General features: G+C 43.4%; 1 protein-coding gene across 5 annotated transcripts; it reads left to right on the forward strand.

The window, feature by feature from the left end:
* The first annotated feature begins 10,249 nt into the window (after positions 1 to 10,249).
* Positions 10,250 to 21,550, forward strand: LOC142483182 (CXXC-type zinc finger protein 1-like). 5 transcript variants are annotated; one of them, XM_075583244.1, is made up of 8 exons: positions 10,250 to 10,419; positions 14,807 to 14,916; positions 15,023 to 15,123; positions 16,416 to 16,558; positions 17,412 to 17,573; positions 20,304 to 20,456; positions 20,537 to 20,644; positions 21,330 to 21,549. In XM_075583244.1, exons 1-8 carry the CDS (start codon positions 10,417 to 10,419, stop codon positions 21,516 to 21,518), a joined length of 969 nt encoding a protein of 322 aa, XP_075439359.1. In that variant the 5' UTR covers positions 10,250 to 10,416; the 3' UTR covers positions 21,519 to 21,549. The 5 variants fall into 5 exon arrangements, with proteins under 5 accessions (XP_075439359.1, XP_075439360.1, XP_075439361.1 ...); XM_075583245.1 differs by having other exon boundaries at positions 17,412 to 17,561; positions 20,301 to 20,456; XM_075583246.1 differs by having other exon boundaries at positions 17,412 to 17,561.
* Positions 21,551 to 22,417: the final 867 nt, after the last annotated feature.

Consider the following 22,417-nt stretch of genomic DNA (forward strand, 5'->3'; position numbering starts at 1 on the left):
TATATAATATATAATAACGCGGGATATATCGGTATATAATATATAATAACGCAGGGATATATCGGTATATAATATATAATAACGCAGGGATATATCGGTATATAATATATAATAACGCAGGGATATATCGGTATATAATATATAATAACGCAGGGATATATCGGTATATAATATATAATAACGCAGGGATATATCGGTATATAATATATATATAACGCAGGGATATATCGGTATATAATATATAATAACGCAGGGATATATCGGTATATAATATATAATAACGCAGGGATATATCGGTATATAATATATAATAACGCAGGGATATATCGGTATATAATATATAATAACGCAGGGATATATCGGTATATAATATATAATAACGCAGGGATATATCGGTATATAATATATAATAACGCAGGGATATATCGGTATATAATATATAATAACGCAGGGATATATCGGTATATAATATATAATAACGCAGGGATATATCGGTATATAATATATAATAACGCAGGGATATATCGGTATATAATATATAATAACGCAGGGATATATCGGTATATAATATATAATAACGCAGGGATATATCGGTATATAATATATAATAACGCAGGGATATATCGGTATATAATATATAATAACGCAGGGATATATCGGTATATAATATATAATAACGCAGGGATATATCGGTATATAATATATAATAACGCAGGGATATATCGGTATATAATATATAATAACGCAGGGATATATCGGTATATAATATATAATAACGCAGGGATATATCGGTATATAATATATATATAACGCAGGGATATATCGGTATATAATATATAATAACGCAGGGATATATCGGTATATAATATATATATAACGCAGGGATATATCGGTATATAATATATAATAACGCAGGGATATATCGGTATATAATATATAATAACGCAGGGATATATCGGTATATAATATATAATAACGCAGGGATATATCGGTATATAATATATAATAACGCAGGGATATATCGGTATATAATATATAATAACGCAGGGATATATCGGTATATAATATATAATAACGCAGGGATATATCGGTATATAATATATAATAACGCAGGGATATATCGGTATATAATATATAATAACGCAGGGATATATCGGTATATAATATATAATAACGCAGGGATATATCGGTATATAATAACGCAGGGATATATCGGTATATAATATATAATAACGCCGGGATATATCGGTATATAATATATAATAACGCAGGGATATATCAGGTATATAATATATAATAACGCAGGGATATATCGGTATATAATATATAATAACGCAGGGATATATCGGTATATAATATATAATAACGCAGGGATATATCGGTATATAATATATATATATAACGCAGGGATATATCGGTATATAATATATATATAACGCAGGGATATATCGGTATATAATATATAATAACGCAGGGATATATCGGTATATAATATATAATAACGCAGGGATATATCGGTATATAATATATAATAACGCAGGGATATATCGGTATATAATATATAATAACGCAGGGATATATCGGTATATAATATATAATAACGCAGGGATATATCGGTATATAATAACGCAGGGATATATCGGTATATAATATATATATAACGCAGGGATATATCGGTATATAATATATAATAACGCAGGGATATATCGGTATATAATATATAATAACGCAGGGATATATCGGTATATAATATATATATAACGCAGGGATATATCGGTATATAATATATAATAACGCAGGGATATATCGGTATATAATATATATAACGCAGGGATATATCGGTATATAATATATAATAACGCAGGGATATATCGGTATATAATATATAATAACGCAGGGATATATCGGTATATAATATATAATAACGCAGGGATATATCGGTATATAATATATAATAACGCAGGGATATATCGGTATATAATATATAATAACGCAGGGATATATCGGTATATAATATATAATAACGCCGGGATATATCGGTATATAATATATAATAACGCAGGGATATATCGGTATATAATATATAATAACGCAGGGATATATCGGTATATAATATATAATAACGCAGGGATATATCGGTATATAATATATAATAACGCAGGGATATATCGGTATATAATATATAATAACGCCGGGATATATCGGTATATAATATATAATAACGCCGGGATATATCGGTATATAATATATAATAACGCCGGGATATATCGGTATATAATATATAATAACGCAGGGATATATCGGTATATAATATATAATAACGCAGGGATATATCGGTATATAATATATAATAACGCAGGGATATATCGGTATATAATATATATATAACGCAGGGATATATCGGTATAATATATATATATAACGCAGGGATATATCGGTATATAATATATAATAACGCAGGGATATATCGGTATATAATATATATATAACGCAGGGATATATCGGTATATAATATATATATAACGCAGGGATATATCGGTATATAATAACGCAGGGATATATCGGTATATAATATATAATAACGCAGGGATATATCGGTATATAATATATAATAACGCAGGGATATATCAGTATATAATATATAATAACGCAGGGATATATCGGTATATAATATATAATAACGCAGGGATATATCGGTATATAATATATAATAACGCAGGGATATATCGGTATATAATATATATATAACGCCGGGATATATCGGTATATAATATATAATAACGCAGGGATATATCAGTATATAATATATAATAACGCAGGGATATATCGGTATATAATATATAATAACGCAGGGATATATCGGTATATAATATATAATAACGCAGGGATATATCGGTATATAATATATATATAACGCCGGGATATATCGGTATATAATATATAATAACGCAGGGATATATCGGTATATAATATATATATAACGCAGGGATATATCGGTATATAATATATAATAACGCAGGGATATATCGGTATATAATATATAATAACGCAGGGATATATCGGTATATAATATATAATAACGCAGGGATATATCGGTATATAATATATAATAACGCAGGGATATATCGGTATATAATATATAATAACGCAGGGATATATCGGTATATAATATATAATAACGCAGGGATATATCGGTATATAATATATAATAACGCAGGGATATATCGGTATATAATATATAATAACGCCGGGATATATCGGTATATAATATATAATAACGCAGGGATATATCGGTATATAATATATATATAACGCAGGGATATATCGGTATATAATATATAATAACGCAGGGATATATCGGTATATAATATATAATAACGCAGGGATATATCGGTATATAATATATAATAACGCAGGGATATATCGGTATATAATATATAATAACGCAGGGATATATCTGTATATAATATATAATAACGCCGGGATATATCGGTATATAATATATAATAACGCAGGGATATATCGGTATATAATATATATATAACGCAGGGATATATCGGTATATAATATATAATAACGCAGGGATATATCGGTATATAATATATAATAACGCAGGGATATATCGGTATATAATATATAATAACGCCGGGATATATCGGTATATAATATATAATAACGCCGGGATATATCGGTATATAATATATAATAACGCCGGGATATATCGGTATATAATATATAATAACGCAGGGATATATCGGTATATAATATATAATAACGCAGGGATATATCGGTATATAATATATAATAACGCAGGGATATATCGGTATATAATATATATATAACGCAGGGATATATCGGTATAATATATATATATATAACGCAGGGATATATCGGTATATAATATATAATAACGCAGGGATATATCGGTATATAATATATAATAACGCAGGGATATATCGGTATATAATATATATAACGCAGGGATATATCGGTATATAATAACGCAGGGATATATCGGTATATAATATATAATAACGCAGGGATATATCGGTATATAATATATAATAACGCAGGGATATATCAGTATATAATATATAATAACGCAGGGATATATCGGTATATAATATATAATAACGCAGGGATATATCGGTATATAATATATAATAACGCAGGGATATATCGGTATATAATATATATATAACGCCGGGATATATCGGTATATAATATATAATAACGCAGGGATATATCGGTATATAATATATAATAACGCAGGGATATATCGGTATATAATATATAATAACGCAGGGATATATCGGTATATAATATATAATAACGCAGGGATATATCGGTATATAATATATATATAACGCCGGGATATATCGGTATATAATATATAATAACGCAGGGATATATCGGTATATAATATATATATAACGCAGGGATATATCGGTATATAATATATAATAACGCAGGGATATATCGGTATATAATATATAATAACGCAGGGATATATCGGTATATAATATATAATAACGCAGGGATATATCGGTATATAATATATAATAACGCAGGGATATATCGGTATATAATATATAATAACGCAGGGATATATCGGTATATAATATATAATAACGCCGGGATATATCGGTATATAATATATAATAACGCAGGGATATATCGGTATATAATATATATATAACGCAGGGATATATCGGTATATAATATATAATAACGCAGGGATATATCGGTATATAATATATAATAACGCAGGGATATATCGGTATATAATATATAATAACGCAGGGATATATCGGTATATAATATATAATAACGCCGGGATATATCGGTATATAATATATAATAACGCCGGGATATATCGGTATATAATATATAATAACGCAGGGATATATCGGTATATAATATATATATAACGCAGGGATATATCGGTATATAATATATATATAACGCAGGGATATATCGGTATATAATATATAATAACGCAGGGATATATCGGTATATAATATATATATAACGCAGGGATATATCGGTATATAATATATATATAACGCAGGGATATATCGGTATATAATAACGCAGGGATATATCGGTATATAATATATAATAACGCAGGGATATATCGGTATATAATATATAATAACGCAGGGATATATCAGGTATATAATATATAATAACGCAGGGATATATCGGTATATAATATATAATAACGCAGGGATATATCGGTATATAATATATAATAACGCAGGGATATATCGGTATATAATATATATATAACGCCGGGATATATCGGTATATAATATATAATAACGCAGGGATATATCGGTATATAATATATAATAACGCAGGGATATATCGGTATATAATATATAATAACGCAGGGATATATCGGTATATAATATATAATAACGCAGGGATATATCGGTATATAATATATAATAACGCAGGATATATCGGTATATAATATATAATAACGCAGGGATATATCGGTATATAATATATAATAACGCAGGGATATATCGGTATATAATATATAATAACGCAGGGATATATCGGTATATAATATATAATAACGCAGGGATATATCGGTATATAATATATAATAACGCAGGGATATATCGGTATATAATATATATATAACGCCGGGATATATCGGTATATAATATATAATAACGCAGGGATATATCGGTATATAATATATAATAACGCAGGGATATATCGGTATATAATAACGCAGGGATATATCGGTATATAATATATAATAACGCAGGGATATATCGGTATATAATATATAATAACGCAGGGATATATCAGTATATAATATATAATAACGCAGGGATATATCGGTATATAATATATAATAACGCAGGGATATATCGGTATATAATATATAATAACGCAGGGATATATCGGTATATAATATATAATATAATAACGCAGGGATATATCGGTATATAATATATAATAACGCAGGGATATATCGGTATATAATATATATATAACGCAGGGATATATCGGTATATAATATATAATAACGCAGGGATATATCGGTATATAATATATAATAACGCAGGGATATATCGGTATATAATATATAATAACGCCGGGATATATCGGTATATAATATATAATAACGCAGGGATATATCGGTATATAATATATAATAACGCAGGGATATATCGGTATATAATATATAATAACGCAGGGATATATCGGTATATAATATATAATAACGCAGGGATATATCGGTATATAATATATAATAACGCAGGGATATATCGGTATATAATATATAATAACGCAGGGATATATCGGTATATAATATATATATAACGCAGGGATATATCGGTATATAATATATAATAACGCAGGGATATATCGGTATATAATATATAATAACGCAGGGATATATCGGTATATAATATATATATAACGCAGGGATATATCGGTATATAATATATAATAACGCAGGGATATATCGGTATATAATATATATATAACGCAGGGATATATCGGTATATAATATATAATAACGCAGGGATATATCGGTATATATATATAACGCAGGGATATATCGGTATATAATATATAATAACGCAGGGATATATCGGTATATAATATATAATAACGCAGGGATATATCGGTATATAATATATAATAACGCAGGGATATATCGGTATATAATATATAATAACGCAGGGATATATCGGTATATAATATATAATAACGCAGGGATATATCGGTATATAATATATATATAACGCAGGGATATATCGGTATATAATATATAATAACGCAGGGATATATCGGTATATAATATATAATAACGCAGGGATATATCGGTATATAATATATAATAACGCAGGGATATATCGGTATATAATATATAATAACGCAGGGATATATCGGTATATAATATATAATAACGCAGGGATATATCGGTATATAATATATAATAACGCAGGGATATATCGGTATATAATATATAATAACGCAGGGATATATCGGTATATAATATATAATAACGCAGGGATATATCGGTATATAATATATAATAACGCAGGGATATATCGGTATATAATATATAATAACGCAGGGATATATCGGTATATAATATATATATAACGCCGGGATATATCGGTATATAATATATAATAACGCAGGGATATATCGGTATATAATATATAATAACGCAGGGATATATCGGTATATAATAACGCAGGGATATATCGGTATATAATATATATATAACGCCGGGATATATCGGTATATAATATATAATAACGCAGGGATATATCAGTATATAATATATAATAACGCAGGGATATATCGGTATATAATATATAATAACGCAGGGATATATCGGTATATATATATATATAATAACGCAGGGATATATCGGTATATAATATATATATAACGCAGGGATATATCGGTATATAATATATATATAACGCAGGGATATATCGGTATATAATATATAATAACGCAGGGATATATCGGTATATAATATATAATAACGCAGGGATATATCGGTATATAATATATAATAACGCCGGGATATATCGGTATATAATATATAATAACGCAGGGATATATCGGTATATAATATATAATAACGCAGGGATATATCGGTATATAATATATAATAACGCAGGGATATATCGGTATATAATATATAATAACGCAGGGATATATCGGTATATAATATATATATAACGCAGGGATATATCGGTATATAATATATAATAACGCAGGGATATATCGGTATATAATAACGCAGGGATATATCGGTATATAATATATATATAACGCAGGGATATATCGGTATATAATATATAATAACGCAGGGATATATCGGTATATAATATATAATAACGCAGGGATATATCGGTATATAATAACGCAGGGATATATCGGTATATAATATATATATAACGCAGGGATATATCGGTATATAATATATAATAACGCAGGGATATATCAGTATATAATATATAATAACGCAGGGATATATCGGTATATAATATATAATAACGCAGGGATATATCGGTATATAATATATAATAACGCAGGGATATATCGGTATATAATATATAATATATAATAACGCAGGGATATATCGGTATATAATATATATATAACGCAGGGATATATCGGTATATAATATATATATAACGCAGGGATATATCGGTATATAATATATAATAACGCAGGGATATATCGGTATATAATATATAATAACGCAGGGATATATCGGTATATAATATATAATAACGCCGGGATATATCGGTATATAATATATAATAACGCAGGGATATATCGGTATATAATATATAATAACGCAGGGATATATCGGTATATAATATATAATAACGCAGGGATATATCGGTATATAATATATAATAACGCCGGGATATATCAGTATATAATATATATATAACGCAGGGATATATCGGTATATAATATATAATAACGCAGGGATATATCGGTATATAATAACGCAGGGATATATCGGTATATAATATATATATATAACGCCGGGATATACCTGACGTGGCGTGGTTCTGACACTGGATAGCGGGGTGCGGGCCCTGCGCCCCGGGATGAGCCGCACACTATGCGCTGGGAGTAATAGGGAGGTCAGTGGGTGCTGCTGCTGCCTGTCACATTGCTGCCAGTGGCTCAGGTCCCTGCGCTGGGAGTGTGGGGAGTGTGGGGAGTGTGAGGGGTGTGGGGGGTGTGGGGGGTGTGGGGAGTGTGAGGAGGTGTGGGGTGTGAGGGGTGTGGGGGGTGAGGGGTGTGTAGGGGTGAGCGGGTGTGGGGAGTGTAAGGGGTGTGGGGTGTGTGAGGGGTGAGGGGAGTGTGAGGGGTGTGGGGAGTGTAAGGGGTGTGGGGAGTGTAAGGGGTGTGGGGGGGGTGAGGAGTGTGGGGGGTGTGAGGAGTGTGTGGGGGTGTGAGGGGTGTGAGGAGTGTGAGGGGTGTGGGGAGTGTGGGGGTGTGGGGAGTGTGAGGGGTGTGGGGGGTGTGGGGGGTGTGAGGAGGTGTGGGGAGTGTGGGGGGTGTGTAGGGGTGAGCGGGGTGTGGGGTGTGTGAGGGGTGTGGGGTGTGTGAGGGGTGAGGGGAGTGTGAGGGGTGTGGGGAGTGTAAGGGGTGTGGGGAGTGTAAGGGGTGTGGGGAGTGTAAGGGGTGTGGGGGGTGAGGAGTGTGGGGGGTGTGAGGAGTGTGTGGGGGTGTGGGGGTGTGAGGAGGTGTGGGGAGTGTGGGGGGTGTGTAGGGGTGAGCGGGGTGTGGGGTGTGTGAGGGGTGTGGGGTGTGTGAGGGGTGAGGGGAGTGTGAGGGGTGTGGGGAGTGTAAGGGGTGTGGGGAGTGTAAGGGGTGTGGGGAGTGTAAGGGGTGTGGGGGGTGAGGAGTGTGGGGGGTGTGAGGAGTGTGTGGGGGTGTGAGGGGTGTGAGGAGTGTGAGGGGTGTGGGGAGTGTGGGGGTGTGGGGGGAGTGTGAGGAGTGTGAGGGGTGTGTGGGGGTGAGCGGGGTGTGGGGAGTGTAAGGGGTGTGGGGTGTGTGAGGGGTGAGGGGTGTGAGGAGTGTGAGGGGTGTGTGGGGGTGAGGGGGGTGAGGGGGGTGAGGGGGGTGAGGGGGGTGTGTGGGGGTGTGGGGAGTGTAAGGGGTGTGGGGTGTGAGGAGTGTGAGGGGTGTGGGGAGTGTAAGGGGTGTGGGGGGTGAGGAGTGTGAGGAGTGAGGAGTGTGAGGAGTGTGGGGGGTGTGAGGGGTGTGTGGGGGTGTGAGGGGTGTGTGGGGGTGAGGGGTGTGTGGGGAGTGTAAGGGTGTGGGGTGTGTGAGGGGTGAGGGGTGTGGGGGTGTGAGGAGTGTGAGGGGTGTGTGGGGGTGTGGGGAGTGTAAGGGTGTGTGAGGGGTGAGGGGTGAGGGGTGAGGGGTGTGGGGGTGTGAGGGGTGTGAGGGGTGTGAGGAGTGTGAGGGGTGTGAGGAGTGTGAGGGGTATGAGGAGTGTGAGGGGTGTGGGGGGTGTGGGGGGTGAGGAGTGTGAGGAGTGTGGGGAGTGTGAGGGGAGTGTGAGGGGTGTGAGGGGTGTGAGGGGGGTGGGGGGTGTGGGGGGGGTGTGGGGGGGGTGAGGGGGGTGATTGCTATGGGGAGACACACACTTTGTTCTCAGAGATTTTGTTTCTATTCAATAAAGTTTCTATAAGATAAAAGTAATAAAAATGATTCCTGGTGACGTCATCACGTTTACGCCGCCCCCAGACCGGAAGCGGAAGTGAGACTTGTTGGTTGCTACTGGAGGCGGAGAGCTGAGGCTTTGTGTCATTACAGAGACCGGAAACACCGACAGAGACCGGAAACACCGGGGGGAGACCGAGAGTTGGGAAAGCGGGCAGACGGGAGATGGTTAGACACACTCGCACTGTATATACCCCATGTAGACACGCTCGCACTGTATATACCCCATGTAGACACGCTCGCACTGTATATACCCCATGTAGACACGCTCGCACTGTATATACCCCATGTATACACGCTCGCACTGTATATACCCCATGTAGACACGCTCGCACTGTATATACCCCATGTATACACGCTCGCACTGTATATACCCCATGTATACACGCTCGCACTGTATATACCCCATGTAGACACGCTCGCACTGTATATACACCATGTATACACACTCGCACTGTATATACCCCATGTAGACACGCTCGCACTGTATATACACCATGTATACACACTCGCACTGTATATACCCCATGTATACACACTCGCACTGTATATACCCCATGTATACACACTCGCACTGTATATACCCCATGTATACACACTCGCACTGTATATACCCCATGTATACACGCTTGCACTGTATATACCCCATGTATACACGCTCGCACTGTATATACCCCATGTATACACGCTCGCACTGTATATACCCCATGTATACACGCTTGCACTGTATATACCCCATGTATACACGCTCGCACTGTATATACCCCATGTATACACACTCGTACTGTATATACCCCATGTATACACACTCGCACTGTATATACCCCATGTAGACACACTCGCACTGTATATACCCCATGTAGACACACTCGCACTGTATATACACACAGGCACTCGCACTGTATATACCCCATGTATACACACTCGCACTGTATATACCCCATGTATACACACTCGCACTGTATATACACACAGGCACTCGCACTGTATATACCCCATGTATACACACTCGCACTGTATATACCCCATGTATACACACTCGCACTGTATATACCCCATGTATACACACTCGCACTGTATATACCCCATGTATACACACTCGCACTGTATATACCCCATGTATACACACTCGCACTGTATATACCCCATGTATACACACTCGCACTGTATATACACACAGGCACTCGCACTGTATGCATATATAGGCACTCACACTGTATACATATATACACACAAGCACTGCATGCACTCATGCTGTATACATTGTATACATATCTCAGAACATCCAGGGGGAGCATATAATGGGTTGAGAAAACAAAACAAGATACACAAATATAAGTGCAGACGTAATGCAATCAGTGAATAAATGTGGCAGTGTCTTGGCTCATATAGCTGTACTACTCACAGGACTAAAGTGTATATATAAGCAGTTGGCAAATAGGGTTGCCACCCTTGATGGTATAAAGGCACCGGACCCCTTATCGATACTCCGTCAGCATAAACCGCATGTATAAAGAGAGAGAAAACTACATAGTGCGATCAATAATATAAACTTTATAAAAAATGAATGGGTAAAAAATGCGCACTTACAATGTGCTAATATAATAAAAGCATTGGTCACAAAATGTGAGTAGGAGTTGTCCCGAGCAGCTCACCGCCTCCCTGGGTCATCAGGCTGAATGATGACCCAGGGAGGCGGTGAGCTGCTCGGGACAACTCCTACTCACATTTTGTGACCAATGCTTTTATTATATTAGCACATTGTAAGTGCGCATTTTTTACCCATTCATTTTTTATAAAGTTTATATTATTGATCGCACTATGTAGTTTTCTCTCTCTTTATACATGCGGTTTATGCTGACGGAGTATCGATAAGGGGTCCGGTGCCTTTATACCATCAAGGGTGGCAACCCTATTTGCCAACTGCTTATATATACACTTTAGTCCTGTGAGTAGTACAGCTATATGAGCCAAGACACTGCCACATTTATTCACTGATTGCATTACGTCTGCACTTATATTTGTGTATCTTGTTTTGTTTTCTCAACCCATTATATGCTCCCCCTGGATGTTCTGAGATACTTCTAAACTCTGGAACCCGTGAAACAGGTCCCACCAGTGAGGTTTGAGCTGTGGGTTTTTTGGTCATCACTTATATTTATTTTATCATTTACACCATTATTATTATTTATTCACTTCATATATAGCTGTTCGCGCCTTTTTGTTCACCTATTTACACAAGTACATTGTATACACACATTCACACCGTATGTATATAGTATGTATGTATGTATATCTATACATGCACACACAGACGTGTTTGTGTATACAAACGTACACACAGAGGGGGGGGGTGCAATCACGCTTGTGCCATACTTTGTATGTATATATATATATATATATATATATATATATATATATATATATATATATATATATATATATATATATATATATACACACACACACGATATTATACACGGAATATACTTATTATGTATGTATGTTCTCAACACCAGGGCTCTTCAACTTGAGTTTGTGGGCCTGATGGAGCCTATGAGGGCTTTGTAGCGGCCCCATGGCTGTCAGCACTATATGTTACATTACATAATATACAAGGCGTATGTTACATATCTCTGACCTAATCATTTGCATTTAACATAATGATATAGCACACAACTGCTCTACCTTAATACAGAAGGGAGGAGGATGGGGTGCAAGGGGAGTGGGTAATCAATAATGGAAGAAAATTGTAGATCACAAGATGATCCACAAAAGAGAAACAACCCCTTTCTATTGCACTCGGCCAACAGTATTATCAAGTAGTAATGAAAGAAAGCATACATGCCACGCCCCCACGGAAAGGACCACAAAAACCAAACAATAACATGTTTTATTAATTACTTGGTAAACTCATCTAAGTGCTCAAAGAACTCTAAAACAGTAATCTCAGGACATTAGAGACCAACACAGTATACTCCTTTAGTTGCTGTGCTGAGTCTCTTTATTCCCAGTTCATTTACTGTTTTACTGGGACATTTTATTTCACTATGTATATAGTTCTTTGAGCACTTAGATGAGTTTACCAAGTAATTAATAAAACATGTTATTATTTTGTTTTTGTGGTCCTTTCCGTGGTGGCGTGGCATGTATGCTTTCTTTCATTACTACTTGATAATACTGTTGGCTGAGTGCAGTAGAAAGGGGTTTCTCTTTTGTGGATCATCTTTTGATCTACAGTTTTCTGCCATTACAAATCATTTGCATTAAAGAGAATGATTTGGTTATACATTGCACATGACACAGCGATCTGATAAAGCTCTGTATATGTTACTTTCCCAGGATCTCTTCCTAATTACATCAACATTAAAATGTGACAAAATCACTAAAGGAGACAGAGTTTCCAGAACGGGTTTAAAAGACAGACCCAGAAAACATTAAAAAAAACCCAACTAGAATCACCCAAAGTAAAGCCAATAAAATATATATATAACTTCCAAGTCACATTTGGAAACATCAGATTGATCAGATCAAGGTGTTTATTAAGACCTCATAGTGTCGTACACCTGCGTCTAAACATGCGTACGGTGTCCTGCCTGGCCAATCGCCCACCACAAGCTCTTCTGTTTAAAGTCCAATCCATTTAAGGGAACTGGGGTCCTGATTATGATTCTCTTTTAAGTGCCTGGACACGCTATGCAGTGTATACCCACTAGTAATGTACCTCACTTGTCATTGTCTTTCAGTTTGTCCCATATACTGTAAATTTCAAGAACATTTAAAAGGCTGTTTTTTGGCCAATGACTCGCTCAGAACATCTCTTGTATCCAGTTCTTGCTCAGCATTTCTGTTTTCAGCATTTCTGTTTTCAGCTGTTAGCGCCTAGTTTAGCAAACGTGTCTGCTTACAAAGCATTGTTACTGCAGCTTGTTGGAGGGAGAGGATGAATACTTCTCAACGATAGTGTTACTGCTAATGGAGAAACATTGGGCCTGGTTTGGGAGGGGGTATAAGGAGGTGTGTCTGAGACATATTAAGCATCTAAAGCCCTCTCTCACTGACTGCCCCACACCTCACACCTCACACTGACTGCCCCACACCTCTGCCCTTCCCCTCAATATCCGACTAGCACCCTCTCTATCCACCTTTAAGACCTATCTAAAAACCCACCTCTGTAATGAAGCTTATGTGTAGCTCCATGGCTGATACTTTACACCTCATGCATAAACCTTGGTCCCTTGCAGACGCACTTACCAGATCTCCTTCATACTGTCTCTGTACGTTCTCCCTACTTAACATTAAGATTGTAAGCTCTTCGGGGCACGGATTCCCTAATGTTACTTGTATGTCTGAAGCACTTCTCACCTTTGTGTTATATTATTATGTCACGTGTATTACTGTTGTGAAAAGCTATGTACATTAATGGTGCTATATAAATAAAGACATACATACACCCTGTCCTGACATACACCCTGTCCTGACACACACCATGTCACGATGTGAAGCAGTGCTTCACTGCCGCAGGATGTGATACTGGTCTCCTTTTGTCCCCTAGGACAGCGAGTTTTCTGACCCAGAGCTGTCTGGCGTGGGAGAGGCGGAGAACGGGGAGAATGCCCCTGTGTACTGCGTGTGCCGCAAGCCCGATATCAACTGCTTCATGATGTGAGGACCAGCACACACATCACCCCCACAGCACCCACACATCACCCCCACAGCACCCACTGCCGTGTCCTGAGTTTACCGTGTGTGTCTTGTGTTTTCTGCACAGCGGCTGTGATCAGTGTAATGAGTGGTTCCATGGAGACTGCATCAACATCACAGAGAAAATGGCAAAGGCCATACGGGAGTGGTACTGCATCCAATGCCGGGGTAAGGAGGGACCGTGGGGGGGGGTCTCTCACTGAGGGACCGTGGGGGGGGTCTCTCACTGAGGGACCGTGGGGGGGGTCTCTCTCACTGAGAGACTGTGGGGGGGTCTCTCTCACTGAGGGACCGTGGGGGGGGTCTCTCTCACTGAGGGACTGTGGGGGGGTCTCTCTCACTGAGGGACCGTGGGGGGGGTCTCTCTCACTGAGGGACCGTGGGGGGGTCTCTCTCACTGAGGGACCGTGGGGGGGGGTCTCTCTCACTGAGGGACCGTGGGGGGGTCTCTCTCACTGAGGGACCGTGGGGGGGTCTCTCTCACTGAGGGACTGTGGGGGGGTCTCTCTCACTGAGGGACTGTGGGGGGGTCTCTCTCACTGAGGGACCGTGGGGGGGGTCTCTCTCACTGAGGGACCGTGGGGGGGTCTCTCTCACTGAGGGACCGTGGGGGGGGGTCTCTCTCACTGAGGGACGGTGGGGGGGGGTCTCTCTCACTGAGGGACTGTGGGGGGGTCTCTCTCACTGAGGGACCGTGGAGGGGGTCTCTCTCACTGAGGGACTGTGGGGGGGTCTCTCTCACTGAGGGACCGTGGGGGGGGTCTCTCTCACTGAGGGACCGTGGGGGGGGTCTCTCACTGAGGGACCGTGGGGGGGGTCTCTCTCACTGAGGGACCGTGGGGGGGGTCTCTCTCACTGAGGGACCGTGGGGGGGTCTCTCTCACTGAGGGACCGTGGGGGGGGTCTCTCACTGAGGGACCGTGGGGGGGGTCTCTCTCACTGAGGGACCGTGGGGGGGGTCTCTCTCACTGAGGGACCGTGGGGGGGGTCTCTCACTGAGGGAACGTGGGGGGTGGGTCTCTCACTGAGGGACCGTGGGGGGGGGGGTCTCTCTCACTGAGGGACCGTGGGGGGGGGGGGTCTCTCACTGAGGGACCGTGGGGGGGGGTCTCTCTCACTGAGGGACCGTGGGGGGGTCTCTCTCACTGAGGGACCGTGGGGGGGGTCTCTCTCACTGAGGGACCGTGGGGGGGGTCTCTCTCACTGAGGGACCGTGGGGGGGGTCTCTCTCACTGAGGGACCGTGGGGGGGTCTCTCTCACTGAGGGACCGTGGGGGGGGTCTCTCACTGAGGGACCGTGGGGGGGGTCTCTCACTGAGGGACCGTGGGGGGGGTCTCTCACTGAGGGACCGTGGGGGGGGTCTCTCACTGAGGGACCGTGGGGGGGGGTCTCTCTCACTGATGAGTGGGGGGATTATATTCGGGGTGACAGGCATATTTACATTCCGTTTCTCTGCCAGAAAAACACCCCAGCCTGGAGATCAAATACCGACACAAAAAGTCCAAAGAGAGGGAGCGAGAAGCAGAGCGAGAGAGGGAGGAGAGAGAGGAGAGAATGAGGACAGAGAGGAGGAAAAGCATCAGCAGCAACAGCAGCAATAAAGTAAGGGAGGGGGGGAGAAGAGTACCTAAACGTGTGTGTGTGTGTGTGTGTGTGTGTGTGTGTGTGTGTGTGTATATACACACACGCACCGTTCTATTAGTATATATACATGTAAATATACATTTAGCATAGGTTGAATTGATGGACATGTCTTTTTTCCACCTCATTGTGTGTGTGTTTGTGTGTGTGTGTGCACGCGCACACACACACTCACCACCCTGTAAGTGCATATATGTATGCGTGGCATGCTGCCCGGTTTGTGTGTGTGTGTGTGTGTGTGCGTGTGTGTGTGTGTGTCTGTGTGTGTGTGTGTGTGTGTGTGCGCACACACACGCTCACCACCCTGTAAGTGCATATATGTATGCGTGGCATGCTGCCCGGTTAGTGTCTGATGTTAATGGTCTGTGTGTCTGTGTCTGTGTGTGTGTGTGTGTGTGTGTGTGTGTGTGTGTGTGTGTGTGTGTGTGTGCGCACACACGCTCACCACCCTGTAAGTGCATATATGTATGCATGGCATGCTGCCCGGTTAGTGTCTGATGTTAATGGTCTGTGTGTGTGTGTGTGATGTTAATGGTCTGTGTGTGTGTGTGTGTGATGTTAATGGTCTGTGTGTGTGTGATGTTAATGGTCTGTGTGTGTGTGTATGCGTGGCATGCTGCCCGGTTAGTGTCTGATGTTAATGGTCTGTGTGTGTGTGTGTGTGTGTGTGTGTGTGTATGCGTGGCATGCTGCCCGGTTAGTGTCTGTTAATGGTCTGTGTGTGTGTGTGTGTGTGTGTGTGTGTGTGTGATGTTAATGGTCTGTGTGTGTGTGTGTGATGTTAATGGTCTGTGTGTCGTCCTCTCCGTTCCAGCAGCAGGTTAAGCGCTCGGCCCGTATGTGCGGGGAGTGTGAGTCGTGCAGTCGCACCGAGGACTGCGGCCAGTGCGACTTCTGCAAAGACATGAAGAAGTTTGGGGGTCCCAACAAGATTCGGCAGAAGTGCAGACTCCGACAGTGCCAAGTGAGAGCAAGGGTAAGAGCGTCGCCCACTGAGGGCTTTCCTCAGCATCCCCAAATATGTCACCCCCCAACACCCCCTTCCTATGGAGGGAACTCACTGTTAAATGAAATCCAGACATAGGACACTTTTTTCACAGAACTGACATGCCCCCTTCCCTGTGGGGGGGCGAGGAAACCCACATAATATGGACTCATACCCTTTAAAAGAACATTCCCCCCCAAGAAAACCCCCTCCCCTAAGAACACATCCCCTACCGTTACCTCCCCTAAGAACACCTCCCCTACCGTTACCTCCCCTAAGAACACCTCCCCTACCGTTACCTCCCCTAAGAACACCTCCCCTACCGTTACCTCCCCTAAGAACACCTCCCCTACCGTTACCTCCCCTAAGAACACCTCCCCTACCGTTACCTCCCCTAAGAACACCTCCCCTACCGTTACCTCCCCTAAGAACACCTCCCCTACCGTTACCTCCCCTAAGAACACCTCCCCTACCGTTACCTCCCCTAAGAACACCTCCTCTACCGTTACCTAACCTAAGAACACCTCCCCTACCGTTTCCTCCCCTAAGAACACCTCCCCTACCGTTACCTCCCCTAAGAACACCTCCCCTACCGTTACCTCCCCTAAGAACACATCCCCTACCGTTACCTAACCTAAGAACACCTCCCCTACCGTTACCTCCCCTAAGAACACCTCCCCTACCGTTACCTCCCCTAAGAACACCTCCCCTACCGTTACCTCCCCTAAGAACACCTCCCCTACCGTTACCTCCCCTAAGAACACCTCCCCTACCGTTACCTCCCCTAAGAACACCTCCCCTACCGTTACCTCCCCTAAGAACACCTCCCCTACCGTTACCTCCCCTAAGAACACCTCCCCTACCGTTACCTCCCCTAAGAACACCTCCCCTACCGTTACCTCCCCTAAGAACACCTCCCCTACCGTTACCTCCCCTAAGAACACCTCCCCTACCGTTACCTCCCCTAAGAACACCTCCCCTACCGTTACCTCCCCTAAGAACACCTCCCCTACCGTTACCTAACCTAAGAACACCTCCCCTACCGTTACCTCCCCTACCGTTACCTCCCCTACCGTTACCTCCCCTAAGAACACCTCCCCTACCGTTACCTCCCCTAAGAACACCTCCCCTACCGTTTCCTCCCCTAAGAACACCTCCCCTACCGTTACCTAACCTAAGAACACCTCCCCTACCGTTACCCTCCCCTAAGAACACCTCCCCTACCGTTACCTCCCCTAAGAACACCTTCCCTACCGTTACCTCCCCTAAGAACACCTCCCCTAACGTTTCCTCCCCTAAGAACACCTCCCCTACCGTTTCCCCTCCCCTAAGAACACCTCCCCTACCGTTACCTCCCCTAAGAACACCTCCCCTACCGTTACCTCCCCTAAGAACACCTCCCCTACCGTTACCTAACCTAAGAACACCTCCCCTACCGTTACCTAACCTAAGAACACCTCCCCTACCGTTACCTCCCCTAAGAACACCTCCCCTACCGTTACCTAACCTAAGAACACCTCCCCTAAGAACACCTCCCCTACCGTTACCTCCCCTAAGAACACCTCCCCTACCGTTACCTAACCTAAGAACACCTCCCCTACCGTTACCTCCCCTAAGAACACCTCCCCTACCGTTACCTCCCCTAAGAACACCTCCCCTACCGTTACCTCCCCTAAGAACACCTCCCCTACCGTTACCTAACCTAAGAACACCTCCCCTACCGTTACCTAACCTAAGAACACCTCCCCTACCGTTACCTCCCCTAAGAACACCTCCCCTACCGTTACCTCCCCTAAGAACACCTCCCCTACCGTTACCTCCCCTAAGAACACCTCCCCTACCGTTACCTCCCCTAAGAACACCTCCCCTACCGTTACCTCCCCTAAGAACACCTCCCCTACCGTTTCCTCCCCTAAGAACACCTCCCCTACCGTTACCTCCCCTAAGAACACCTCCCCTACCGTTTCCTCCCCTAAGAACACCTCCCCTACCGTTTCCTCCCCTAAGAACACCTCCCCTACCGTTACCTCCCCTAAGAACACCTCCCCTACCGTTTCCTCCCCTAAGAACACCTCCCCTACCGTTACCTCCCCTAAGAACACCTCCCCTACCGTTACCTAACCTAAGAACACCTCCCCTACCGTTACCTCCCCTAAGAACACCTCCCCTACCGTTACCTCCCCTAAGAACACCTCCCCTACCGTTACCTCCCCTAAGAACACCTCCCCTACCGTTACCTCCCCTAAGAACACCTCCCCTACCGTTACCTCCCCTAAGAACACCTCCCCTAACGTTTCCTCCCCTAAGAACACCTCCCCTACCGTTTCCTCCCCTAAGAACACATCCCCTACCGTTACCTCCCCTAAGAACACATCCCCTACCGTTACCTCCCCTAAGAACACCTCCCCTACCGTTACCTCCCCATAGAACACCTCCCCTACCGTTTCCCTCCCCTAAGAACACATCCCCTAAGAACACCTCCCTTATGAACACCCCCTTCGCGTCCCTTATGAACACCCCCTCCTCTCTATTTCTCCCTTAACACCACCCCTTTCCCCCCCAAGAACACCCTTTCCTTACCCAGCACCCTCCTCTTCCTCCTAAGAACAACCCCTCCCCTTAGGAGAACCCCTCCCCTTAGGAGAACCCCTCCCCCTAGGAGAACCCCTCCCCTTAGAAAATCCCTGTAATAGCCCCTGTGCTTCTCTTGCTCCCCAGAAGATGCTCCGTGTGAGAGATGATGAGGTGCAGATGTACAGGGACTCCATGGAACCGTCTAGCCTGGCTGATTCTCTGTCTGACGATGACTTGCCACTGGACCCGGAGCTGTATCAGGAGCTGTGCGCTGGAGGTGCCTTCGATGACCACAACCTGGTAATGCGGAGGCGCTGCTGGGATGGGGGTTCCCGCGGATCTTGCATTGTTACATTCCGTCCCCTGTCTTGTTCCTGCAGCCCTGGCTGAGCGACACGGAGGACACGCCGTTTCTTGACTCCGTCCTGAGGAAGAGGGCCGTCAAAGTGAAGCACGTGAAGAGGCGCGAGAAGAAGTCTGACAAAAAGGTACAACACACGGGCCGCTGCCCACACAGGGTCACTCGTACCATAGTGAGTGTGAGTGCACACACGGGCCGCTGCCCACACAGGGTCACTCGTACCATAGTGAGTGTGAGTGCACACACGGGCCGCTGCCCACACAGGGTCACTCGTACCATAGTGAGTGTGAGTGCCCACACGGGCCGCTGCCCACACAGGGTCACTCGTACCATAGTGAGTGTGAGGGCACACACGGGCCGCTGCCCACACAGGGTCACTCGTACCATAGTGAGTGTGAGTGCACACACGGGCCACTGCCCACACAGGGTCACTCGTACCATAGTGAGTGTGAGTGCACACACGGGCCGCTGCCCACACAGGGTCACTCGTACCATAGTGAGTGTGAGTGCACACACGGGCCGCTGCCCACACAGGGTCACTCGTACCATAGTGAGTGTGAGTGCACACACGGGCCGCTGCCCACACAGGGTCACTCGTACCATAGTGAGTGTGAGTGCACACACGGGCCGCTGCCCACACAGGGTCACTCGTACCATAGTGAGTGTGAGTGCACACACGGGCCGCTGCCCACACAGGGTCACAGGGTACCATAGTGAGTGTGAGTGCACACACGGGCCGCTGCTCACACAGGGTCACGGGGTACCCTAGTGAGTGTGAGTGCACAATGTGCTGAGTGCTGCCTCTCATTTAGAAGGACGATAAATACAAGCGACACAAACAGAAGCAGAAACACAAGGACAAGGCCAAGCACTCTGAGCGCATGGAGAGCAAAGACTTCTCCTCCCTGCGCCAGTGTCTGGGCCCCAGCTGTGTGCAGCCAGCCCGAACCGGATCCAAGTACTGCTCCGATGACTGCGGAATGAAACTGGCAGCAAAGTGAGGCCGGCATGGGCCCCCGTGTATTGTCCTCTCCTCTCTCCCCTCTCTCCCCCTTCTCTCCTCCTCATCTCCTCTCTCCTCCTCATCTCCTCTCTCCCCCTCCTCTCCTCTCTCCCCCTCATCTCCTCTCTCCCCCTCATCTCCTCTCTCCCCCTCATCTCCTCTCTCCCCCTCATCTCCTCTCTCCCCCCTCACTCCTCTCTCCCCCTCACTCTCTCTCCCCCTCCTCTCCTCTCTCCCCCTCCTCTCCTCTCTCCCCTCCTCTCCTCTCTCCCCCTCCTCTCCTCTCTCCCCCCTCCTCTCTCTCTCTCCCCCTCCTCTCCTCTCTCCCCCTCATCTCCTCTCTCCCCCTCCTCTCCTCTCTCCCCCTCCTCTCCTCTCTCCCCCTCCTCTCCTCTCTCCCCCTCCTCTCCTCTCTCCCTTCCTCTCCTCTCTCCCTTCCTCTCCTCTCTCCCCCTTCCTCTCCTCTCTCCCCCTTCCTCTCCTCTCTCCCCTTCCTCTCCTCTCTCTCCCCTTCCTCTCCTCTCTCCCCTTCCTCTCCTCTCTCCCCCTCCTCTCCCTCTCTCTCCCCTTCCTCTCCTCTCTCCCCTTCCTCTCCTCTCCTCTCCCCTTCCTCTCCTCTCTCTCCCCCTTCCTCTCCTCTCTCTCCCCTTCCTCTCCTCTCTCTCCCCTTCCTCTCCTCTCTCTCCCCTTCCTCTCCCTCTCCTCTCCCCCCTTCCTCTCCTCTCTCTCCCCTTCCTCTCCTCTCTCTCCCCTTCCTCTCCTCTCTCTCCCCTTCCTCTCCTCTCTCTCCCCTTCCTCTCCTCTCTCTCCCCTTCCTCTCCTCTCTCTCCCCCTTCCTCTCCTCTCTCTCCCCTTCCTCTCCTCTCTCTCCCCTTCCTCTCCTCTCTCTCCCCTTCC

This window comes from Ascaphus truei, unplaced genomic scaffold (assembly GCF_040206685.1).
Source record: "Ascaphus truei isolate aAscTru1 unplaced genomic scaffold, aAscTru1.hap1 HAP1_SCAFFOLD_3053, whole genome shotgun sequence".
NCBI classification, from domain to species: Eukaryota; Metazoa; Chordata; class Amphibia; order Anura; family Ascaphidae; genus Ascaphus; species Ascaphus truei.